Raw genomic sequence first — 26,934 nt, 5'->3', positions numbered from 1 at the left:
GGCTCTCTGCTCCAACCTTCTAATTATAGGCCGATTAGCCTTATTGATGTGACCCAAAAAATCTACGCCAGGCTATTGTTACAACGATTACAGATTTGGTCCAGCGATAATAACATTCTGACGCCACTACAGGCGGGATTTAGGGCCAAAACATCAACAATTGACCAATTATTCCGGTTGCAAGTTCTTTACTGGAAGCGTGTGGTCTTGGAAGGGGGTAGCCTATATCTTACATTCGTCGACCTAAAGTCCGCATTTGATATGGTGGACCGGAACCAGTTATGGACCATCTTATTAACAATGGGGGTTCCGCCATACCTATGCTATCAGTTTAAGATCTTACATGGAGGCACGTTTGCGAGAGTTCGTTTTGGCAGACAAGGTCAGCTAACTGGACCATTCCCGAATGAGAAAGGCGTTAGGCAGGGCTGTGTGCTTGCCCCAACCTTGTTTTCTCTCTTTCTCAACGGGCTTATTGAAGATCTCTTAGCTATAAACGACATTGACTCCCCCAAATTGGGTGCCAGAAGATTTCCCGCTCTAATGTTTGCGGATGACACACTGCTGCTTTCAAAATCCCCAATGGGGATGCAGCGGGTGTTGAACCAGTTTTCCAAATTCTGCATTAAAAGGAACCTGGTGGTCAATATAAATAAGACTAAGTATATGGTTTTTAACGCCAATACTGTTAACTGCCCCCATCCAATGATGGAAGGCAGACCCCTTGAAAGGGTCCCAACATTCGAATACCTGGGTTTGACTTTGAATGATAAAATGGGGTGGGGTCCACAAGTGGCCAAGGCCAACCTAAAACTATCCCAAGCAGCTGGGGGCATCCTAAAAGTACAGAAGAATAGTACCCACAAAATAATAAGTGCCCCCCTTGAAATCTTTAAAGTTCAAGCAAGGGCATCATCCCTTTACGGGGCGGAACTTTGGGGACACACACCAGTAAGTAACCTATCAATAACTGAAAATAATTTTATAAGCCAATTATTAGACTTGCCAAAAAGTACTCCCTTGGCTCCGCTCAGATTAGATTTGAATGTCTGCCCAATTGCAGACGCTATTACTGTCCGGCCTTTACTTTATTGGAAGCGCCTGTGGAGCATTCCTGAGTTGGTCAATTACAAGGAGGAGCTCAAAGTAGTCATGGCTTCATTAGGATCTGGTAGGATCCCTTGGTTAACTTTTGTAAGACAGTTACTTACATCGAGCGGGCTTGAGGAACTCTGGTTAAATCCTGAGGCTTCCTGCCCAGCTATTTCCAAGAAAACCTTGACAAGTGTTGTAAAAGAATCTAATTTAAGGAATCTCTTTCGCTCAGTAAAAACTTCAAGCTTAACTGATATTTTTTGGGACGTTAAGTCCTTCTACAGCTTTGAGCCTGAGATTGATGCAATACAACCCACTCTAGCAAAGAAGCTCTATTTGCAATTTAGATATGGCACTTTGCCTTTTTATCATAGTATTGACAGGTGGAAAGGGGGTCCGGCACGTCCTTGCCCAGGTTGTCGAACTGAGGAAGAAACTCCCGTACATGTTATCCTTTTCTGTCCAGTATATGCTTGCATTAGGAAGAAATGGATAATTCAGCTGTGCAAAAACCTGGGTATAAAGCAATATTTGGCCTTTTTTAGGATATTAAAAACTGATACTAACACAGTGATTGTTTCTGCAGTAGCTAAATACTTGCATTCAATGTGGATAATTCGAAGGAACTTGATAAACAATGCTGCTATATATTAGCATTAAGTCTCACGGATATCGAGAGAAAAGATCGTATTTTGTTCCTTTTATAATGATCATTATTTAACAATTTTAAATTCTGGATAGTATTTAAATTTTTAAAATTTTAAGGATATGTTTAACAATCATCTATATAGTTGAGATTACATGTATGAATTGAATTGCTTGTCCTATTGTACTGTTGTCTTACTTTTATGTGCTTTTATGGTAAATCTAACCGCAATAAAGCTTGATTGACTGACTGACTGTTAGTTACAGCGCTAAGAAGCCGCCAGACAGCGTGAGCAAGTGCTACATTAAAATGTTAGTTGTATTAATAGTGCACTGATGTGTTTTAAAGTGGCTGGAAAACAACTTAAGTAATTGTGGGTGCGCTTTAAATCTATGTGACCGTCTTGGTGAATCATCGCCTTTTATCACTGCATCCTTTATTCTCCCTATAATGTTTAAATGCCTCAGTGGTGTCACGCACAGCACTCCTGGTGCGAGGGTCTCCACAGAAAGAAACACAGTACACAGATCTCAGTGGCACAAGTGCTGCACGTGTACCCGTGCTGTAGAGTGAGGGCTGCTGGTCCCGCTGCGCCCCCTAGCGCGGGGGTTAGGGAGCTGTCCAATAGGTCTATCAACAGTCACTATTTATGAACATGCTTGAGTCTGCAATTTTCAATAAAAGATGAATAAACAATTACAGTGGATGCCCTCGTAGTCAAGATGTGAGATGTAACTTCCTCAGAGCTCATCTTGAGTTTAAGGTGTGTATGTCTCCTACTACTCCTATGAGATAACCTAATAGTTATGATGCCATGACATTATTTCATGTACTTTGGTTTGATAATAATGTAGTACTGCTAGACATGTCTTTCAAATCAAATATGTATTTCAAATCTGTAGTTCCGAAGTCCCACAAAACTGTATGTGCGAGAAGGACTGATGCTTGTTCTAAGCACTGTACAACAAAAGCATTCTAGTTGCTTATCACTGTGAAGACTATTTCGGATGAAAACCATGACCTCAGAGCTTCTCCATTGAACTTGACATTTCCTTTCAAATAATTGCGTCAGTTTATAGTTCCAGTGACAGAATGAGAACTTACTTATGTGAATTACATTTTATGGGATGTTTTCAGAGCATGGTAAACAGTGGGCCCATGAAGTGTTTAACAAACACGGCAATAGCATGGTGCAGATATAGAGTGGATGAGGAGACCATGAGGTGTTAGGGGCATTATTGTAGACTTTCCAAAAAAAGAGCCTGGAAGCCTGAAACTGCACACAGTGCCTTGGTGCAAGCAAGGAAAAACAAGCATTGAAAATGCAATAGGTCTCGCCTTTTATTAAGTTAAAGCCATTTGCTTTGCTAATGGTATTGTATCGCACAGCAAATGGCTTTAAGTTAATAAAAGGCGAGACCTATTGCATGTTCAGTGCTTGTTTTGAATGTGCAGCCTGTCAGTCTCTTGGGGCTTCCGTGATGCTGCAGGTGCACCCCGAGTCTGGTGGCCGAGTCACTCTGTCAGCCCGTCATGATTAGTAATTCTCCTCATTTATTAAGAGGCTAAGCGTGCTGGGGCCTTTCTCACATCCTGTTTCAGTTACAGCCGGGTCCCACGTGGAGGGCCTGGACGGAGTCTCTGTGTGTGTCATGTCTGTTAGTGCCTTTCCATTTCTGGTGCTTTGAAGCAGTTTTAAGATCTTATTAGAAATGTTAGCAGCCCAAATGGGTGTAATTTCTGATATTTGTATGTTCTCCTCGTCTTCATTGCTTGCGCAAGAAAGGGTCACTCAGAGTCGTTGAATTTCACTCAGCATTACACTGAAATTATGAAAATGTCACACAGAAGCAATCTGAATTCCCCTAACATGGAAGCGGACATGTTTGCAGTGACGCTCTAGTGTCCCAACGAGGTTTGCGCGTGCGTAGTTTGTCAACACTGCTACGGAACGCTCATAGTAATCGTAGATCTTGTCCTTTATTTGTGTCGAAAGCCTCAACCAATCAGTGACCCACACGCGCTAAGAGGCCGGAAGTCGGCGAGCGGATGGGCGGGGCCGGTGCGCGGCTGCTGTCATTCTGGCGGAGTGAGCGCGCATGCGCCGGTCCCAGGGTGACGGGAAGAGGAGCCCGGATGGAGGGCGAGAGGCGGCGGCTGAGCGGGGTCCTGTCCTCCGTGTCCCTGCTCTGCGTGCTGCTGGACCTGCAGCTGGACGGTGAGTGGGGGAGGGGCGTGGCCTCAGCACAGGGGGGCTCCAAGGGGGATCCTTAGTACACAGGGGCATCCTATATATAGGTGCATGAAGGGGTGCCCTCTGTACAGGGGCATGCAGGAGTACCCTCAGTACGTGGACATCCTCTGTACTTGGGCATGCAGGTGTACCCTCAGTACGTGGACATCCTCTATATATGGGCATGCAGGAGTACCCTCAGTGCGTGAACATCCTCTATACATGGGCATGCAGGAGTACCCTCAGTGCGTGAACATCCTCTGTACATGGGCACCCTCATTACAGGGGCACCCTCAGTGCGTGGGCATGCAAGGGTACCCTCTATACAGGAACATGCAGGGTTACCATCATTACAGGGACATTCCGGGGTACCCTCATTACAGGGGGCATCCTCTTTACATGGGCATGCAGTGCTACCCTCTATACAGGAACATGAAGGGTTGCCATCGTCACAGGGACATGCAGTGGTACCCTCTATGCAGGGGCATCCTATTTACTGGGGCAGGCAGGGCTACCATCAATACAGGGGGCATTCAGGGCTACCCTCAGTACAGGGACATGCAGGGTTACCACCATTACAGAGACATGCAGGGTTACCACCATTACAGAGACATGCAGGGTTACCACCATTACAGAGACATGCAGGGTTACCACCATTACATGGACATGCCGGGTTACCACCATTACAGGGACATGCCGGGTTACCACCATTACAGGGACATGCCGGGTTACCACCATTACAGGGACATGCCGGGTTACCACCATTACAGGGACATGCAGGGTTACCACCTTTACAGGGACATGCAGGGTTACCACCTAGGGTGACCAACTGACATGGGTGCAAATTCAGGACAGTGAGTGTAAAAATTCAGGACAAGGGGTCAAAATTCAGGACAAAAATTCAGGACAAAAGGTACGTTTTACAGACACATCAGAGAAGGTTGCGCACTAGTATATAAGTAAGTAAATAGACAACTACTAAAGTACAAGTGAAAATAAGTTTATATTAGGTTGAGACAATTGGGTACTTCATGGTTTGTCAGTGTGCGCGCAGCTTTAAGCAAATGTGCAGGTCTTTTTGTGGTAACAAAACCGCCCCCACCTTTCCAGCTCCCAGAGAAAACACCTGATGCCCGGTCCGGCCAGTCCGGCCTTGATACCACCCTCCAATGGCGCCCCTCATCTTCACATAGAGCCTCTCTCATGTGTATTTAATTTCTTCGATAGTGCTACTCATCCCAAGTATGTGGGGCAGAGTGTTGGCGTGCGTTACAACACACACATATTATATAGAGACAATCACTCATATAAATGTGAAAGTCAATGAATAGGAAATGTTGCTTAAGATAATGGGGCTTACAATGTGTAATCATACTTTCATCCATCATTCAGTCTTTCACCATTCATTCTGTCCTTCCATCTGTGTGCCCATCCATGTCCATATTCAACCATTTACAAACCTATCCATCACGTATCCTTCCATCCATCATTTCACTCATCCATCCCTCAATCCACCCTTTTACTCATCCATCATCCACCCTTTCACCCTATCCATCCGTACACTCATCCATCCACTCTTCCACCCATCCATTCACTCATCCATCCATTTACCTATCCAGCCATCCTTTCACTTACTCATTCATCCATCTAGTCACTCATCCTTCTACCCATTCCCCCGTTCAGCCATCCATTTACCCATCCCCCTTTCACTTTCAATTCCCCTTTCACTTAGCCATCCATCCTTCCATCCACCCACCCATCCATCTACTCATCCACTCATGAATCCATCCATTGAACCTATCATTCATCCTTTCACTCATCCATTCATCTTTTCTCTCATCCATCCACCCTTTCACTCCTTCACTCATCTATCCATCCTTTTGTCCATCTACCCGCCCTTTCACTCACTCATCCAGCCTTACATCCACCCTTTCACTCATTCGTCCATTCATTCACCCTTTCACTTATCAATCCAGCAATCCACCCTTTCACTTATCAATTCATCAATCCATCCATCATTTCACTCATCCATCCACCCATTCTCTCACCCGTCATCCACCCTTTCACTCATCCATCAATCCATCATTTCACTCATCCATCAGTCCATCATTTCACTCATCTATCCAGCCATCCATCCATCCATCCCTTCACTTACTCACTCACCTTTTCACATTAATTATGAGACCCATCAAGAACTCCACCCTCGCTGTAGTTCCTAAAGCAAGGGGTGGGGTGGGGAGGGGCAGGGTTCACTATGCCCCTGCACTTAGGTAATCTGAAAAAGTGGAAGTCATGCATGATGCACAGTGCCTGGACGTGGGGCGACTGTGACATGGTGTTTCCAGAGCTTTAAGTGGGATGTAAAAACTAGGGGGTCTCTCCAAAAGGATATTTAATGTAATAAAATGCGTGGCTTAAAACACATAAGCTAAAAATCTGTGCTTAATATAATGTGCCGCCCGACTGGTATTTTTGTTGCTTGTGTCATTGCATCCAGATATATAATACAACAAGTAACGTTACACTTAGAACAAGCAACGTTACACCTACAACAAGCCAGAACTATTGGCTTTGTCAATGGTTGTTAGTTGCATAAAATAAAAAATCAGCAACCATGGCTGCTATACTATAACTATAATCCTTTCCTTTGAACTTCTTTCACTGCCTTCCTTCGATTAACTGGATTCTCCCGTAGCAGCAGCATGGGCGTTTTGCACTTCCATGTGACAGAATGCTCTGCCTGGACTGAGGCAGGAGGAGGCCACCACATGCTGTGCCAGCCCAGACTGACCCATTGTCATTCTGTATGTGGCAATCAGCCCCACACAGAATGACAATGGGCGGTGTGGGGCTGCTCTTGCACTCAGAGGAGTGCGAGGCGGCCCCATCAGGGGAGCTGAGGCCTCTCGCAGGAGAACAGATCTGTTCTCTGTAATGCCTAAAATTACGGACAAAAGGCGTCCGTAAAAAGGATCTTCACGGACAACGGACGTGAGGTCCAATTTACGGACTGTCCGTGAAATTTACGGACGGTTGGTCACCCTATTACCACCATTACAGGGGCATGCAGGGTTACCACCATTACAGGGACATGCCGGGTTACCATCATTACAGGAGGAAAGAGAGGTAGAGTGTAGCAGTGCCCACAATACAAGGGGAGGGCTGTGGGGCAGGTGGTCCTCCGCAGGGAGATTTGGAAGTGCTCCTAATGTGAATTGGTGTCCATATTACATGGGTGGGGAGGGGCAGCATGGTGGGCGAGAAAGGTCGGTGGTCCACAGCAATTCAAGAATGGCCATGGTGCTGAGAAGGGTTAACCCTTGTACCCAAGAAGGAGATGCTTTGATTATACAGAGAAGGAAGGAGAGTGTCCCTAGTGTGAGAGAGTGCTTGATGCACTAAAAAGTAAGGAGAGAACAGTATTCATGAGGCAGTGGCCTACAGTGGTGGTCAGCGCAGACAGTACTATGAGAAAGTAACCAACGGTTGGACATGGTTGAAACCCCTACTGTCGTGCTTGAGACCAACAAGTGATAGGTGGCCTTTGTGTGTTGTCTGAGTGAAGGTGCAAAATGTAGCAAAGTCTCCACCCTCAGTTAACAAGGTTCCAGGGTAAGGGGTAAGCAAACAGAATAGATTGGGGGGGGGATGCAGGAAGAAAGGTACACCAAGTCCTAGCGATACATAAAATGATCAAGTAATGAAGGGCAAAGCAACAATACGCATTTCTGCTGGAAATGCGTTTCTAGCAGTGGGGTATGAGGTAGACAGATAACGCTTCTAACAGTGTTGTGTGAGGTAAACAGAAAATACTCCTAGCAGTAGTGTATACGGTAAACGGAAAACTCTTCTAGCAGTGGGGTAGAAAGCACTTCTGGCAGTGGTGTAAGGTACACAGAAAACTCTTCTGTCAATGGAGTTTGAGGTAAACAGAAAACTGTTCTAGCAGTGGGGTATGAGGTAAACGGAAAATACTTCTAGCAGTGATGTATGAGGTAATTAGAAAACACTTCTAGCAGTGGTGTGTACGGTAAACAGAAAACTCTTCTAACAGTGGGGTATGAGGTAAATAGAAAACACTCCTAGCAGTGGTGTATGAGGTAAACAGAAAACACTTCAAACAGTGGTGTATGGGGTAAACAGAAAACCCTTCTAGCAGTGGTGTATGGGGTAAACAGGAAACACTTCTAGCAGTGGGGTAGGAGGTACACAGAAAACACTTCTAGCAGTGGTGTATGGGGTAAACAGAAAACACTTCTAGCAGTGGGGTAGGAGGTACACAGAAAACACTTCTAGCAGCGGTGTATGTGGTAAACAGAAAACACTTCTAGCAGCGGTGTATGTGGTAAACAGAAAACACTTCTAGCAGTGGTGTATGGGGTAAACAGAAAACACTTCTAGCAGTGGTGTATGGGGTAAACAGAAAACACTTCTAGCAGTCGTGTTGGAGGTACACAGAAAACACTTCTAGCAGTCGGGTTGGAGGTACACAGAAAACACTTCTAGCAGTCGGGTATGAGGAAAACACTCCTAGCTGTGGAGTATGGGGAAAACACTTCTCGCAGTGGGGTATGAGGAAAGCACTAGCAGGCAGCCACGCTGAAGGTTTGCGCTTAGAGATTTTAAGCTCTGAATGACATAGTTTTAAAGTTTGTTTGCTTTTTCACAGTCTACTTTTAAATGTTTTATTGCTATTTGCACAGACCATTGTTTTTAATTTCTTATGCGGTCTAACTGCAAGTTCTTATCTTACCTTTAATGCCTATCCTCAACACTTGCCATTGTTAGTCCCTGCACTGGTCCGCCGCGGCATTGGTGCCGATTGAGCGGAGGGCGGGACCATAATTTCGGCACTCACTTCAGCTTTGATCCGTTCAATCTTTCTTTCAAATATTTGAGACGACTCTTGGTATGTTGGATTTCAGTTAATGTATTTTATTCATTTTTATTTTTCTTGTTTATGGACTATTTTTTCCTATGCATTTCGGGTGTGAATACCCTTCGTCAGGGATTAGTCCTGCAGTAAGAATATAAGTATCATGAACAACTGTGCACGATAATATATTTTGCGTAAAGTATTCTGTAGGTTTTCTCACATTTAGCTGATATATTTGCTATGGTAATCAGATTTAGACTATTCCCATACTATCGTTTGTCAATTTATGAAAGAAGTTACATTGGAAGTAGCGACTGAAGTGTATTATAGAAATAATAAATTTCAACTGGGTTTTAAGTGCGATCGCCGCTTAGTGCAAGTTTTATTGAAAAGCGTGCTCAAATTATGGTGCGCGGTAAAGGGAGTGTCATGGCATTTTCGAAGCGTGTGATTAAAACGAGTGAACAGTGTTTAGCATCCACAAATATATTCCCATAGTATTTCGTTATGTTTAACGGTTTGAAAGCTGGTGACCGGTTCGTGATAAAAAACAAGTTACCGGTGATGGTTTAAGTGGCTGTTAGTTTTGTGCGTTATACTTTGAGGTAGAACGTGTTGCCGTTAAGCTGTTTGAAAATTATCGCGCCGTACCGTTCTGAAACCGAATCCGTGTGTTACGCGAGGTTAAATATTAATAAATAAAGTTCATGCCGTTACATGCCATTAATCCTATCAGTGCTCCGTTGTGGAGAATTTTCGTTACTGGTATGTGCAATACAATTCAAACAAGCATTGGCATAGCCAATAGGTCTCGCTTTTGGGACCTTGTAAGTATTTAGTTATGCAACTGTTGCATGGCTAAACACTTATAAGGTTCCAAAAGCGAGACCTATTGGCTATGCCAATGCTTGTTTTTAAGCTTATGAGCATGATGACAGATTTGCAAGTGGTGATGGGGGTGCGAGGGCAATTTAAGAGATGCGAGCGGGTTCCATTTAAGTGAAGTAGGGCCAGGTTGCCGTAATTGTGGTTGAAGTGTGGAGCAATAAAGGAGCTGGGTGAAGGGGGATTATGAATTATTTTTTAAAGCGAGTTGAGGTGCCTGCGATATCCCGGGAAAAACAGTGGACAGGACGGGGAGAGTCAGCCATTCAGTGGCACCAGCAAGGGATAGAACGTAGGGATGGTTTAAATACATTAATTTAAAAAACATGCCAAATGGGAAGGGGATTAGGTGGCAGAAGCAATTCGGACAGCAAGTGTAAGCGGAGAGCAACTCCCAAGAAAGAGAGTAAACAAGCGGCCGCGAAAGTGATCGCGATCACGATCAAACATCAAAGTGAAAGTAATCGCGGTAAAGTACGGCGCGCGCGCGCCCGCGCACTGTAGCTCTAGGCTGGCCTGGTAGCACTTTTTGGAGCCCTCTCAATAAGTCTCGCCAGACCAGCACATGTACTGGGTCAGGCGAGACCTAAAAACGTCTATTTGTTGGGATTCGTTTGTGTGAGTGACATAGTGAAAGGACTAAGTTATGACATTGGGAGCCATCTTGGAGTGTGTTAGTATAACTAATGTGTAATAACATTGGGGGCCATCATGGAGTGTATTCATATGCCATTGTGAACAATATGTGCAATGTTTAAAAAGAGATACAGGTGAATCAAAGCAAGTTTATAACGTTGAAAAACTTAAAAAAACAATATAAAACCGATTCAAAGATAACAAACAAATTCAATGCGTTCATTTATCCCATGTGGGTGTACGCTGTCCAATTTTTTCATCCAAAAGTTTTCTCGCTGCAATAAGAATTTTCTGTTGTCGCGTCCTTCTGTTTTTTGTACCACTTCGAGGATGAGAAATCGTAATTGGCTAATGTTGTGGTGGTTTTCATGCAAGTGTTGTGCCACAGTTGACTTGAGTTGTTTAGTACGTATGTTGGATTTGTGTTCATTGATTCTCGTCTTTATTTTTCTTTCTGTTTTTCCCACATAAATTTTGCCCCATGGGCATTTGATCAGATATACTACGTTATTGGTATTGCAGGTGGCTGTAACCTTGAGTTTTATTGGATTCACATTTCTTGGGTGAATTTATGATTGTGCCTGGTATGATATTATTACAGTTGTTACAGTTGTAGCATGCCATTGTTCCTTTGTAAGTGTTAAGGTCAACTTTATTGGTTTGCATGAGCGTTTCTCCCAGGTTTTTGCTTCTGGTGTATGCGAATGTTCAAACGACATTGTCCAATGTTAATCATGGAACCTGACTTCAAAAATTCATTCCAAGAACTACCCACATTCGCATACACCAGAAGCAAAAACCTGGGAGAAACGCTCAAGCAAACCAATAAAGTTGACCTTAACACTTTCAAAGGAACCATGGCATGCTACAACTGTAACAACTGTAATAATATCATACCAGGCACAACCATAACTCACCCAAGAAATGTGAATCCAATAAAACTCAAGGTTACAGCCACCTGCAATACCAATAACGTAGTATATCTGATCAAATGCCCATGTGGCAAAATTTATGTGGGAAAAACAGAAAGGAAAAATAAAGACGAGAATCAATGAACACAAATCCAACATACGTAGTAAACAACTCAAGTCAACTGTGGCACAACACTTCCATGAAAACCACCACAACATTAGCCAATTACGATTCCTAATCCTCGAAGTGGTACAAAAAACAGAAGGACGCGACAACAGAAAATTCTTATTGCAGCGAGAGCTTTTGGATGAAAAAATTGGACAGCGTACACCCACATGGGATAAATGAACGCATTGAATTTGTTTGTTATCTTTGAATCGGTTTTATATTGTGTTTTTTAAGTTTTTCAACGTTATAAACTTGCTTTGATTCACCTGTATCTCTTTTTAAACATTGCACATATTGTTCACAATGGCATATGAATACACTCCATGATGGCCCCCAATGTTATTACACATTAGTTATACTAACACACTCCAAGATGGCTCCCAATGTCATTATAACTTAGTCCTTTCACTATGTCACTCACACAAACGAATCCCAACAAATAGACGTTTTTTGAATTGTATTGCACATACCGGTAACGAAAATTCTCCACAACGGAGCACTGATAGGATTAATGGTATGTAACGGCATGAACTTTATTTTTTTATATTTAACCTCGCGTAACGCACGGATTCGGTTTCAGAACGGTACGGCCCGATAATTTTCAAACACCTTAGTTCTACCTCAAAGTATAACGCACGAAACTAACAGCCACTTAAACCATCACCGGTAACTTGTTTTTTTATCACGAACCGGTCACCAGCTTTCAAACCGTTAAACATAATGAAATACTTTGGGAATACATTTGTGGATGCTAAACACTGTTCACTCGTTTTAATCACACGCTTCGAACATGCCATGACACTCCCTTTACCGCGCACCATCATTTGAGCACGCTTTTCAATAAAACTTGCACTAAGCGGCGATCGCACTTAAACCCAGTTGAAATTTATCATTTCTATAATACACTTCAGTCGCTACTTCCAATGTAACTTCTTTCATAAATTGACAAACGATTGTATGGGAATATAGTCTAAATCTGATTACCATTGCAAATATATCAGCTAAATGTGAGAACCTACAGAATGCTTTACGCAAAATATATTATCGTGCACAGTTGTTCATGATACTTATATTCTTACTGCAGGACTAATCCCTGACGGAGGGTATTCACACCCGAAATGCATAGGAAAAAATAGTCCATAAATAAGAAAAATAAAGATTATTAATTCAGCATGGATATTCACAATGTATGAATAAAACACATGAACTGAAATCCAACCTACCAAGAGTCGTCTCAAATATTTGAAAGAAAGATTGAACGGATCAAAGCTGTGCTTAGGGGGACACATCTATGAACGAAGTGCAACAATTAATAGTACAGATGACGTTTTGAATGAAAACGCCGCCCCATGAGCACGCAACAAAAGGTATAAAAATATCAAACTAAAGGATCAACAAACAATCAACAAAGTATACCAGGTAGTAGCGCGTATTCAAATCTATCTACGGCACTCACTTCAGCCCACACTTCCGCCCATGGAAGTTGGTGGTCTAGCCTTTTAGCGGCCCTCGCCCTATTTGAGTTGCATGCTGCAGCGGATGCGCCAAAGGCAAGCCCGTCTGCGCACGGACCGCGCACAGCGCCAGCCACTATGCCAATCCAGATGACTCTGATATTTTTTTATGTCCGTATTCCAGGGAAGCCTTATTGCGTCTAAGACCCACAGGCAACCTTTGCCCGGCCGCTCCCTTTCATCCTCACTCGATCTTAGGAACAAAACCGCTGCCCCTACTGTACCACTGTGGCTTACAGTCTTCCCCTATCCCCAGCGAGACGCTGGAATGTCGAGCAAAGAATCCCAGATCAAAGACAGAATATAACTCGCTGCGTACTCCTTAACACTAGATCTCTTATTAAGAATGCCTTACCATTTCACGACCTCCTGGAGGAGCATGCAATTGATATAGCCTTCGTCACAGAAACCTAGGCTGACTCCTCCTCCGAACCAGACCTCCTAGGGGCTCTTCCTGAGGGCTTCAAGATTTACAGGAAAGACAGAGTTGGCCAAAGGGGAGGAGGCATAGCGCTTATACCCAGAAATGGTTTTAATATATGGTTTAAACCAATGTCAGATTACACACAGAGAGAGGTAGCTAGCTACCATTTTAAAATCGGGCTTGATAGCCAGAATACGTTCAATGGCACACTTATCTATCATCCACCAACAGCCAAATCCAACTTTTTAAATTCTATCGGACAGCTCCTGGAGCTTAAGGCAAAACAGTCCAACTTCACTATTTTAGGTGATTTCAACTTTCACCTTGAAAATACTGCTGACATAGACACCAAAGCCCTTATAGACCACATGGCTCGTACAGGACTCAATCAGCTGGTCAAGGAGGCCACACACTCGGCCGGGCATTGTTTGGACGGGATCTTCTCTGACCACCCTCATCTAGTATGGAACAGAGTTTTACCACTTATCTGGTCTGTCCATACGGCAATAATGTTTGAAATCACCTTGCTACCTAAAAGGCCCTCTAATGTATCCAAGAAACCTTTTAGCTTTCAACCTTGTACAAGGTTAAGGGAGAAGAGCTAAACAAGACGCTCACATGTTCTCGTCAGTCTAACCCTGCAGATTTGAACCTGAGCACTAGTCCAGTTCATCGCGCTAAAGCTGATAGCACCTCCACCACCACACTCTCTATCTTTCCGCCGATCACGCTTGACCGGACTACCAAACTAATTTCTTTAGTTAAACCTGGATCTCCTTTAGACCCATGCTCACCAAAAGTTCTTCACCTGGTCCCTCAGACCATTGCATCTGCATTTTGGCCCATTTTTAATCTCATGATTTCCTCTGGGTATTACCCCACAGATTGGAACAAAGCCTCAATTTTGCCACTCCTGAAGAAACACATTTCTGGATCCTGAGGACCCATCCAGCTACAGACCTATTTCTAGGCTGCCAATTCCAGCTAAGATCATAGAAAGATTTCTAAATGAAGAACTGTCTGCCTTTCTTTGGGAAGGTGACATCTTGGACCACTTGCAATATGGTTTCCAGGCCCACCACAGCACTGAATTGGCGCTAATCACGGCTACGTAAGAACTTAGGCAAACTCTCGACAGAAGGGCGAGCACTGCCCATATCCTGTTAGATCTCTCAGCAGCATTTGACCTGGTCAACCATGATGTGTTGGTTGAGCGCCTCGCTGGGAATCGGGAATAAAGCGCTCTTCCTACTTAGATCCTTTCTGTCCAAAAGGACACAATCAGTGGCACATGATGCGTGCGTTTCCTCTGCTTTCTCACTACCTTGTGGAGTCCCACAGTTTTCATTGTTGCGCCCCACCCTTTTTAACTTGTATGTTACCCCCCTGGCCAAGCTGATAAGCAGCTTCGGTTTTACGCTGGTGTCATATGCGAATGACACGCAGATAATTGTGTCCATTAACAGCTCTTCAGCAGGTACTGCATTTCGATTAAAGGCTGCATGAACCACATAGGGAAGTGGATGCAGGTTAACTGTTTAAAACTCAACACATCAAAAACGGAAGTTATGCTTTTTGGCAACACGCTAGTCTTCTGGTCAGACAGCTGAATCATATGGGTCCTCCCCCAACACCAGCTAGCAAGGTAAAGAACCTTGGAGTTCTCTTCGACACCAAGCATTCCTTTGAATCCCAGATTAATCACACAGTGGCTTGCTTTTTCATTCTTAAAATCCTGAAAAAAGTACTTCCGTTTATTCCATTTGAGCTAAGGAAAACAGTAGTCACAGCTTTAATTGGCTCTAGGCTGGACTATTGCAACGCCCTTCTCACTACTGCGAGCAAGTGTAGTATATATAAACTCCAGATGACTCAGAAAGCCGCAGCTAGAGTCCAGCTTGGGCTCACTCGCCTTGATTCGGTCTCCTAGGCTCTCGCAGAGGTACATTGTGTGAGACCGGCCTCGTGGCCTGGGCCCTCCCTACCAGCAAGCAACCCTGCAACCGCACCTGATCCCCCGATGTCAGACTTCGGGCCACCATGACCCAACAAACCCGATGGCCGGCCGGGGCCTCAGCCGAACCCACAACACTACCGCGCATGCCCGGCCGAGGGAGCGGGAAACCCCCAAGCAAGACCAGGAGACGCCGTCTCGGTCACACCTCTGATCTCCTCCCCAAGGAGGGTTTCGATGGGCCACCAGGCCCCCGGCGAGCGGGCGCCTCGCCTGCTGGGCGTCTGGAGTCCCTCCCAGACCCACCTGAACAGATCAAAGGGCCGAGCGACAGGAAATCCCCACACACCGCCCCAGGCACCAAGACCCCTCTCGGCGAGGACTCCGAACTTCAAAGAGGAGGGGGGGTATAACAAGGGGTGCTGAAGGGACGGGAGGCAGACAAGACCTGGACCTACGAGAGCCCTGCTGACCTGGTCGCGGCTCGATCGATCCCTGAACCGAAGAACGCTCCCCGAACTCTGAACCATCTGAGCCCTGCTGACACTGTCGCAGCTCCCCGAACTCTGATCCATCTGAGCTCTGCTGACGCTGTCGCGGCTCCCCGAACTCTGAACCATCTGAGCCCTGCTGTCGTGGCTCCCCGACTCCGAAACCACCTGTGCCTGCTGAGTGACTTGCGGCACTCCCCTCCAGGAGAATCGGCAGAGATTGCCGAGAGAAACAACATCCCCCAGCTCGAGGATTGGGCGCTGTGCGAAGGATACTCTGCAGAGACACTGAATTCAAAGACTGTCCCGCTACCCCAATACCCCCATCACGAGACCACCGCCGCTTGTGGCATTGATTAAATAACTGCATCTCGGATCATAAAGATCCCCTGAAACTATCGATAAAGTATACTGTCTTATGAAGAACTACTGTGTGGTGTCCCTCTGTCAGATAGTGCAAGCTCAGCGTGTGCGATCCTAGGAAAGAGACCCTTCCAGGAAGGGCCTCCCCGCCCTTGCTCGGCCTAACTCTGGGAGAGGTGGGTCAAAGGGTGGTCAGGAACGTATTCTGGAGCCCCCCCCCCCGGAGAACGCCCTTCCAACACATTGGTTGCCCATCAGCAAACTCATTCAGTTCAAAGCTTTATGTATTGCGTTCAAGGCTACACACGGTCCGGGTCCTTGGCAACTGCCACAATTTTTCAAACCCTATATCCCGGCCAGATCACTGAGATCATCCGACTGCGGCAACTGGACCATCCAGGTGGTACACAAAGTGAAATGGGTAGGAAAATGCTTTACCTACACCACTGCCAAACTCTGGAACTCCCTGCGTATTTCTCTCAAAAAAGAACCCAACTTGTTTCAATTCAGATAGCGTGTAAAACCCTGGCTCTACTAGCACACCTCCACAGTTCGACCTCTGCTTGCTTGTCTATTTAGTGTCTAGACACATCCGGGTATTTGTAGCGCTATATAAATTCCTGATTTCATTTCATTTTCTCGCAGTGGGGTATGTGGAAAACACTTCTCGCAGTGGGGTATGAGGAAAACACTTCTCGCAGTGGGGTATGAGGAAAACACTTCTCGCAGTGGGGTATGAGGAAAACACTTCTCGCAGTGGGGTATGAGGAAAACACTTCTCGCAGTGGGGTATGAGGAAAACACTTCTCGCAGTGGGGTATGAGGAAAACAAAACACTTAGAGCAGTGATGTAAGAGGTACAAAGAAACACTTCTTGCAGTGATGTAAGAGGTACACAGAAAACACTTCTAGCAGTGGTGTATGAGGTAAACAGAAAACACTTCTAGCAGTGGGGTATGAGTTACACGCTTCTAGCAGTGAGGTATGAGGAACACACTTCTAGCAGTGGGGTATGAGAAACACACTTCTCGCAGTGGGGTATGAGAAACACACTTCTAGCAGTGGGGTATGAGGAGCACACTTCTAGCAGTGGGGTATGAGGTAAACAAAACACTTCTGGCAGTGGGGTATGAGTTAAAAAGACCTGTCTAGCAGTAAAGTGTGACTGCTCAGGGTTATGCCCTCAGCATTGAATCCCGCAATAAACAGCCATGCTGGATTGCTCGCTGGCACATTTGGAGAGAGCACCCAGAAGTGTCCCTCTAGGGGGTGGTCTGCCTACAGTCCAGGCAGACTAGTCACTGACAGAGCCATTCGAAACATGTTGACGTGGCCAAGTATAATGTGAAGAGGAAAAGGATTGCTTCACTGCGTATGCCAGCAAGACCTGGGCTTTCACTGCACTGACATGTCACAGCTCTGGTACAAGAACGCAGTTGCAACCCAACTCTTTGAGCTAATATTTAGGCTGTGAGGACAGCTTGGTTCTTGGAAACTAGTTGAAATAACTGGAATAGTCTTTTTGGATGATTTCTTAACCCAGAACGTTTGGGAGTTGAGAAACAACGAGGTATGTTACTGTAAAGCACAGCACAACCTTCAAGGTCAGCAAATGCTCACAAGGAAGTTTAGCAAAGGAGAACACAAACCGCTCTGAGCCCTGTGGCTCCAGTTCGCTGTCACCTGCTTACCTGAGAAAATAGTCCTTTCCTGGCCCCATAAAGCCGATGGCCAGTCCCTGGATGTAAACTTCACTCTTCGGGGTTCTCCCAAACCCACCTGACTTCCAGACTGTGCTTATGAGTTCCTTGGTACATCTAGTATAATGGGGTAACCCAGTGCCTCTCAGAACCTGGGTGTGAAGATATGGATTAATGTTGGTTCTGTCGGGTACAAAATTGCTTTCCTACTTAATGCATAAAGAACAATTGAAAGATATGAACACATTCAAACATTTGTGTCATCGCAGTTAAATGGCAACAGAGAAAAACAAAGGAACTCACCAATCTTGAGTAAATCAAAGGAATATATTGAAACAAAACGCTATTTTTAACTTTTTTCTTTTTTACATTTTATAGTGTGTAGATGGCACTATAAGGCTGTCACAAGAAATAAATAAGCACAAGGAGATGATGGACGGAGCGCTGAAACTTTTCAGACACTCACAGATCTGGGTTGAATCCATCATCATTTTTTAGCTCACTTCGCCAAGTCAGTGCAGACCCAGCTATATGCAAATCCGTCTTGACTCTGTGCCTCATGTGAACAGTCCAGTGGCAAAGTGAGCAAGGGACCCACGTTTGGGCATACCCTGCCAACTTAGGGCGAACACAGCACACACAAGGAGATGATGGACGGAGCGCTGAAACTTTTCACTCACCCCCAATCACAGATCTGGGTTGAATCCATCATCATTCTTTAGCTCACCTCGCCACCTCAGTGCTGTTAGCCCAAAACCGGTCCCAGGATGCTTGATTCTGGTCCAGGGAAGACATGGCTTGGCAGTTCGGGCTGTATTGTTCCCATGAGGCACAGGGTCAAGACTGATTTGCATATAGCTGTGTCTGAACTGGGGTGGCAAAGTGAGCTAAAGAATGATGATGGATTCAACCAATATCTGTGACTAGGGGTGAGTGTTTGAAAAGTTTCAGCACTCCGTCCATCATCTCTTTGTGTTTTGCTGTCACAAGAAATGAACAAAACGGAGAAAGTGCTTGAGTGACAAGGTGCAAAAGAGTGCTGGTTGTGAACAAGATAAATATAGTGATACATTGCTGGTTAAAAATTATCATTCAGTTGACATCCATTCCTATGTACAGAAATCTCTACAACGCTTGGGATTTGAGTTTCCTTTTGGCGTTGAGCAGAGAGAATAGGGTCAGGATTATGGCAAGCGGGTCGACGTTTCGACGCAAATGTGTGAAAATTGCTAGTAGTCAAACATATGAAAAGCTAAATTAAAAATATTTTTCACTAAAATATAATCCTTTTACTGGTGAATGCGTTAGTGATTGATAAATCTAATTAATTTCAAAACATTATTACTTCTTAAACCAGCGAAACAAAGCTTCCTGTATTTCCATCTTTCGATTAATTATTAAATTGATAACTTACAATTTTCAATAATGCGCATTGATTGCATTGCTACAGAAAAAGTTTATGGACACAAGCCTTCCTCGAGCTTATTTACAGGTTAATAACCAAAATCAGTTTCCAAGATATTGGCCAGCTTAACAGACATCTCATAAACTATGCATCACAAGTATTTGTATTTTCTACTACAATTGTGTGATCATTCATTTCTCATTCAGCATCTCCATAGTTCTGTGTGGCCTACCTGATCCAGAACATGTCTGTAATAATATTATGAACGCGGCTTGACCATCAGGTCACATTGAAAACAGAATCTACCTCTGATCCATAGCTCTGTTATCTTATCCAAGCTTTTCAAAGCGTATTTTAACTGTGTGTTTATTTTGGCCTTTACCTCTTTCTCCTTTGTCATGCACTGTATCAATTACCAAAATAAGTCTCCCAATACGTCATAAATAGCAGTAATGTTTTCCAGAGAATTACTTGTTTACGCACTTGATTCTCGCATCAGGTTTTTATTTCCAAACTCGTTCTTTGTTCAAGAGAATCGTCTCAACCTCTAAAAATTCATTTTTACGTTTTTGACCAACATTGTGATTTTTTTTTTTTTTTTTTTTTTACACTGTATTACTTTTTACTAAAATCTCGCTGTTCTGTGTAAAGGATTTACATTTATTTCTAAATTTTGTTTATAAAACCCAAAACATGACTTTATGAATTTCAACATTTTTAATGTGACCACCAGGATCTCTATCTTTTAGCCAGTTATTTTAAGACCTCTGCCTTTTAATCTCACCTTTTGTTGATCCCACTATGGGTTAACTGTACCTAATCACTTTTTGTTTAACACTCTAAGATTCAAAAAGCCTTCCATGTCTGTAGATACCTTTACTCCTCTGTGTAGTGATGACATGATGCATTCAGACTTGCATTGGGGATTGTTTAATATCCTTATGTGGTGCATCTTCCATCTGCTGTTTCCTTTGGTGCACAGTTTCGTTTTGATCACCCAGCTATGAATCGCTGAATGGTGTCTGCTTCGCACTGTTCAGCCATGTGCCTAGTGACATCTCGGGTTCACTGTGCCACTGGATTCAAGCTAGCCTGGCTGATGAGGGATGAAACCCCGAAACCGGTCCTAGGATGCTGGTTTCTGGTCCATGGAGGACCTGGCTTGGCAGTTGAGGCTAGACTGTTCTCATGAGGAACAGGGTCAAGACTTATTTGCATATGCCTGGGTCTGAACTGAGGTGACGAAGTGAGTTAAAGAACGATGATGGATTCAGCCCAGATCTGTGACTGGGGGTGAGTGTCTGAAAAGTTTCAGCTCTCCATCCATCATCTCCTTGTGTTTTCTCTGTTCGCCCTAAGTTGGCAGGGTATGCACAGATGTGGGCCCCTTGCTCCTTTGCCACTGGATTCAAGCTAGCATGGCTAATTAGGGGTGTTACTGGACTGTTCCCATGAGGCATAGGGTCAAGACTGATTTGCATATGGCTGGGTCTAAACGGGGGTACCATGGTGAGCAAAAGAACAATGGATTTAGCCCAGAGCTCTTGACAGGGGGAGAATGTGATGATTTGTTCTGCATTCCGTGCATCATTTGTGTGTCTTTTGCCATCCCTGGGTCATGCCTTGTGTGTCCCATAGGAGGAAGACGAAAAGAGCCATCCACATTTTGGTTCACCAAGTAAGCATTGTGCCTGACAATGGGAACCCTTCCTGTTCTTCCAGGAGCCGAGCTTGGAGAGACCATTCTAATGTTGATCACTGCACTCTATCTCACCAGCATCTCATATATGCTTTAAGCAAGTGGAGTGATAACAGAACACAGGTCCAAAAAGGGACAGCCCCACAAACAGTGCATGGAATAGTTGTAAAGCTGTTTGGTTCGATCCAGGAGGTAGGTTACAAAGATATCATGACCACCAACCCTGCTTCTCTTGCAGACAAACTTACCATCACTGATGGATCTTGGCACACACAGCCAGGACTCCATCACTTGTGGACCTCAGCACACCCTCAGCCAGGACGCCTTCACTGGTGGATTTCGACACACACACAGCTACAACACCATCGCTGGTGGACCTTGGCACACCCGCAGCCGGGACCCCATCACTGGTGGACCTTGGCACACCCCAGCCGGGAAACGTCCCTGGTGGACCTCGGCACACCCGCAGCCGGGGCGCCGTTGCTGGTCTACCTCGGCACACCCGCAGCCGGGGCGCAGTTGCTGGTCTACCTCGGCACACCCGCAACCGGAGTGCCGTCGCTGGTGGACCTCTGCACACCCGCGGCCGGAGCTCTGTCGCTGGTGGCCCTTGGCACACCCGCGGCCGGAGCGCCATCGCTGGTGGATTTTGGCGCAGCCGGGACACCATCGCTGGTGGACCTCTGCACACCTGCAGCCGGGACGCCATCGCTGGTGGACCTCGGCACGCCATCATGATACAGACTAAGAAGTGTAAAAAAAAGAAAAAACATGCAGCAGGCCTTTTCCATCTATGCACCCAGAATCTGGAACAATGTCCCCATATCCATCAGGGCCTCCCAAATACCCCTCCAATGTAGGAAAGAGCTGAAGACGCACCTCTTTAAAGAACACCACATCCCAGTGGATTAACCATCCTCACCTCCGCTTCATCTCCTGTCTCAGACATCTTTACAGGTTTTGCTGTTCCCACAAGTGTCCGTCCCACCTCACCAGCTTTTCTCACCAGGGGTCCTCTTCTCGCTCTTCCACCCAGATCCTTGAAGACCTTCCTCGGGGTAGAGAGAGGAGCAATCTCTATACGCTGGGCACAGCTCCAGCCTTTCCATGCACGCCGCCAAAGAATGGTGCTCTGCCACTGGTAAAATAAAGTAGTTTATTCAATAGTTAGTCTTAGCCTTCTGTGGGAATGCCATGGGTGTAGATCCCTTTGCAGCACTGTGCTTTATACACATAAATTATTATTAGCGGAGACTGAGCTTTACTTACCTCTCCCCTTTCAGCCCTAGCCAATCTACCCACAAAGTGAAACTTTTAGAGAAATGCATACTCCAAAAGTCAATCTCCTAATGTTACAAGTCACCTGCTACATTTTAATTGGGTACAAGAATGTGCACTTGAACCTTTTCTTCACCTGAACCAACGTGCATCAGGCAGAGAACTCGCTGTTGGCCTAACATGCTTTGTGAAAAACCCACCACTGCTTTTGATGCGCCCCCCTTTAGATCAGCCCCCCTTTTCCCATATACTTTGATTTTAATAACTTGTGATTTCTGCATTTATCCATCCGGGAAATGCGCGTGCTGTTGTTACCGGTATTTAAGTTGTGCTGCATTACAGATAACGCAATCCTTTTCGAGTTTAAGCACCGAAAGAAACCTCTGCTAAATCTCATGCATGCTACACATTTCCTTTATGTGTGAACTTAGGGTCCCTCCTTTATCTTTCTTTTTTGAAGGGTAAAAACCTCAGTGCTCGTCATTTTTAAATATCTCCTGTCTGTGATTGACAAAGAAACATGGATCTGGTGCTGGTGAATACTCCTGGGTGTTGCATTGGAGCAGCATCTAAGCTGCGTGTTGGAGCAGCTTGTCATGGCAAGAAACCCTAAGCTGATCAGGCAGCGGCTCCTCTGTGCATTGTGAGAACCGTGCCAGGTCAGTAGTTAACAAAGATAATTTCCCACTAGAATAAGCACGAAACCCTGGAGAGTTGGCTAATTACCCACTTAGCAGGGATTTAAATTGATTCTGCAGAAAGAGACTGAAATGCAGGCAGGATCTTTCCATCTGTTTCATCACCTGGTGACCCAGGCACCAGGATTACACCGGCTTGTGGCACATTTACAAGACATAATTCTATCAGTGTTAGTGTTGCAGCAGGACAAAATAATTGAAAACTTTCTTTTCCAAGCCGCTGTAGTATTGCGACAGGCCCTCTCTCCACGGTAATGGGCTTAGCTGTTCACCCCCAAGTTTTGTGCTTTAAGCTGTGCTTCTAAATGTAACCAACAGGGGTCCCTCCTGGGTCAGTGGTATCTGCTTTCACCCCCGGGAGTCCGTGCTAACTCCAAGAGTCAGGAGTGTCCGCTGAGACGCCCAGTTAATCTCCCCCATTCTCCCACCTTTTGAGGTGTCGTTTGCCGTGACTTAACTGTGATACACTAAGACGGGTCCAGAATTTGGCTGTAACATGAGTCTTGCTCCTAGGAGCAGTGGAGCGCTTTACCGAGATTTGTTTTATTGCTGCAGAGACATCGCAGATATCAAGCGCTGTAACTCAAAACGGTGGTGTGTGAGGTCTAATGTAGACTCGATTTACAGAAACAAAGCTGTGGTACAGAGGAGATTAAACCATGTACTGGACTGCTAACTCCACAGGACTCTCTTTTGTCAGTCTGGCTTGCGCCCTCACACATGTAACATAGCTACAATGCAGCTTAGAATGTTTCTTAGTGTGTAACATGTCTTTTTCTTGTCCCTTTCTTCCCTCTCTCCAGCTTTTATTGGATTGTCCTGTGTTAGAAATGGGAGTCTCTATTTGGCTGGTTGTTACCCTGTTCAAGTAGTGACCCTTCTTCCTAGTCAGAATAAGGGAGTTTCACTTCTGAAATAACCCCTGCTCACCGCCTTGGGGTGAGCAGACAGGCGTATCTCAGAGGTAGTGTGTAAAGCTTTTGCACTTAACATACAGTAATACAGTGAACCCATACAAACGGACACCACACCAGTTTTAGAAAAATAGCCAATGTTTATCTGTGTTAAACAAGACCAAAATGATAAGAATTCAACATACAAGTATTTAAAAATATCAGTAAGCAAAAATAGACTTTAAAAGCAGTTACTCCGTCTGGGACTATCACTGCGTCGTAAACAAACAAATCCAACAGTTCTGGCTGGCCGTGGCGTCGCGGGCCAGCTACGGTGTTAGGAAGACTCTCAAAACAGTACCTTTAGAGATGCAGGGCATTGGGGACCGAGGAGTCCTCGGGCCCTAAAAGTCGCATGCATTCCAGGTCGAACTCCATGCGGTTGTAGTTGGGAGTGTCGGCAGGTGTCGGGCTGCGGTGCGATGTGGGGTGCCCTCAGGTCGCGGTGCAGGCAGTAGCTCGGTGATGGCTTCCAACGGCATCGGTGAGACCAGGGCTGCTGTGCGAAGTGGGGCTTTGCTTCTTGCGGTGCTAGCATGTCACAGTGCAGACAGTGTCGTCATTGTTGAAGCGCAGTTGTCGGCTGATGAACTAGAGTTGATAGCGCTGGCGTCGGTGGGCCCAAACTGCGGTGTGGGACAGGGCGGTGTCGTGTAACCTACGAGCTGTGCCCCCAAGCCACGGTGCAGGCAGCAGCATCTATGTCAACTCGGAGCGTCGTCGGTGGGACCAGTGCTGCGGTGCGAAGCGGGAGGGTGTTTCGTGTTCTCCACAAGCAGTGTCCACAGGTCACGGTGCCGGCAGCAACAACGGCATCATCGGGGATACAAGGGTGGTGTGAAGCGAGGCAGTGCAGAGTGCGGTGCAAGCAACTGCTCGGTGGCGACGGCGTATGTGAAACTAGGGTTGCAATGTGAAGTGCGGCTGTTCCCTGTGCTGTACTTTTAGGTCACGGAGCCGGCAGCAGCGTCTGGGACGGCGTCGTGTTGCTGTTTCCTCTGTGGCAACTGAAACGCACAGTTCCAGAAGCTAAATAATGATGATAAATTCAACCCAGATCTGTGACTGGGGATGAGTTTCTGAAAATTTCAGTGCTCCGTCCATAATCTCCTTGTGTTTGTTTTGTTCGCCCTAAGTTGGCAGGGTATGCCCAGACGTGGGTCCCTTGCTCACTTTACCACTGGATTCAGGCTAGTCTGGCTGATTAAGGGTATTGCCCCGAAACCGGTCCCAGGATGTTTGTTTCCGGTCCAGGGAAGACGTGGCATGGCAGTTCAGGCTGGACAGTTCCCAAGAGGCACAAGATCAAGACTGATTTGCATATAGCTTTGTCTGAACTGGGGTAGCAAAGTAAACTAAAGGACGATGATGGATTCAACCCAGATCTGTGACTGGGGGTGAGTGTCTGAAAAGTTTCAGCGGTCTGTCCATCATCTCCTTGTGTTTGCTTTGTTCGCCAGAAGCTAGTACGCAGATGATCTTGAAGTCTTTGTTGTTCCTGAGACTTCCTGAACAGGGGGCAAGCTCTAGCTCAACCCCTTGGAGACACTCTGAAAGAGGTTGCAGAAATTTCAGTACAGTCTTTTCTTTGCCGAAGACAGAAGCATCTACTGCAGACATTCCTCTCCGCTTCTCCAGATCTTCTTGGCAGGTTCCTTGATCCAAAAGCGTTCTAAAAGTTCTGGGATCAGGGCCGCAATATTTAGACCACATTTCCCTTTGAAGGTGTCGACAACAAAGTTCCACTGGCATACATAAACCAGTTCTGCCTGGCTCAGTCCAGGTTCATCCCAGGAGGGGGAGACAGCTTTGTGGAAGGCAGTCACAGTCCATTCAGATGCAATTGACAACTCCTCCCTCTACTCTAAATGCAACCAGGTTTAATCAGCCTGGTTATGAGTCATCCAGGAAAGGCAAGGCACACCTCAACCCCCCTTGTGTCTGTCTATTGTGAATGCACATCCCCAGCCCCTCTCACTCTGAACCCAAACGGTGAATACACAAATGGCAGAGGCATACAGGATGGTTAAGCAAGAAAAGGCCAACTTTCTAAAAGTGCCAATTTCAAACTCGCAACATAAAAATCATCTTTACTAAAAGATGTATCTTTAAATTCTAAGTTCAGGAATTCTAAACCCCATCTTGTCCCAATGGAAAGTTAATGGAAAGTTATGCTTGTTAGATGTTACAAAGTAACTCCCATGTTATCCTATGGGACAGATAGCCTTTCAATAGTGAAAACAAAATTGGCAGTATTTCACTATCAGGACATGCGCGCGCACACACAAGTACATGTCCTACATTTAACATATACTGCACCCTGCCCAGGGTGGTACCTTTGCTTACCTGAGTGGTTCCTCATATGTAAGAAAAGGGAAGGTTTGGGCCTGGCAAGTGGGTGTACTTGCCAGGTGGATATGGCAGTGAAAATGCGCACAGACACTGCAGTGGCAGGTCAGAGACACCTTGGAAAGGCTACTTGTGTGGGTGGCAAAACCAGTGTTGCAAGCCTACTAGTAGCATTTGATTTACAGACTCTGGGCACACACAGTGCACTGTATTAGGGACTTGGTTGTAGATCGAATATCCCAATCATGGAAACGCCACACCTCCGCAAACTCCAGACCGTCCAGAACGCCACACCCAGACTTATCCTTGAAATCCTACGGCACAACAACATCATCCAACACCTCCGCAACCTCCAAGGGCTCACAGTAAAAAAAAAATAAGCTGCACACACATGCCTACAAAGCCCTCCACAACACCGGACCCCAATACCTCAACCACAGAATCTCCTTCCACGCTCCCAAGAGAAACCTCTGCTCAGCCGACCTCACCCTAGCCACCGTCCCTCGTTTCTACAGGACCAGAGCTGGTTGAAGATCATTCTCCTGCCTCGCAGCCAAGACCTGGAACGATCTCCCCCTTCACCTCTGATGGAACCTGACACTGCACCAATACAGACCTGGCTCTTCGAATGACCCTGATGGAGCTGCTCATCTCC

At 45.6% G+C, this 26,934-nt stretch overlaps 1 protein-coding gene across 1 annotated transcript in view; it reads left to right on the top strand.

Annotated features, from left to right (window-relative positions):
* The first annotated feature begins 3,786 nt into the window (after positions 1-3,786).
* LOC146783063 (dnaJ homolog subfamily C member 3-like) overlaps positions 3,787-26,934 on the top strand; it is a 206,076-nt gene continuing 182,928 nt past the window's right edge. The window contains exon 1 of the mRNA XM_085639056.1: positions 3,787-3,959. Coding sequence (XP_085495182.1) covers positions 3,791-3,959 — 169 coding nt within the window. The 5' untranslated portion in view covers positions 3,787-3,790. The remainder of the gene's footprint in view (positions 3,960-26,934) is intronic.

The sequence above is a fragment of the Triturus cristatus genome, chromosome 12, assembly GCF_964204655.1.
Source record: "Triturus cristatus chromosome 12, aTriCri1.1, whole genome shotgun sequence".
NCBI classification, from domain to species: domain Eukaryota; kingdom Metazoa; phylum Chordata; class Amphibia; order Caudata; family Salamandridae; genus Triturus; species Triturus cristatus.
This window is presented reverse-complemented; position numbering and strand designations above follow the sequence as displayed.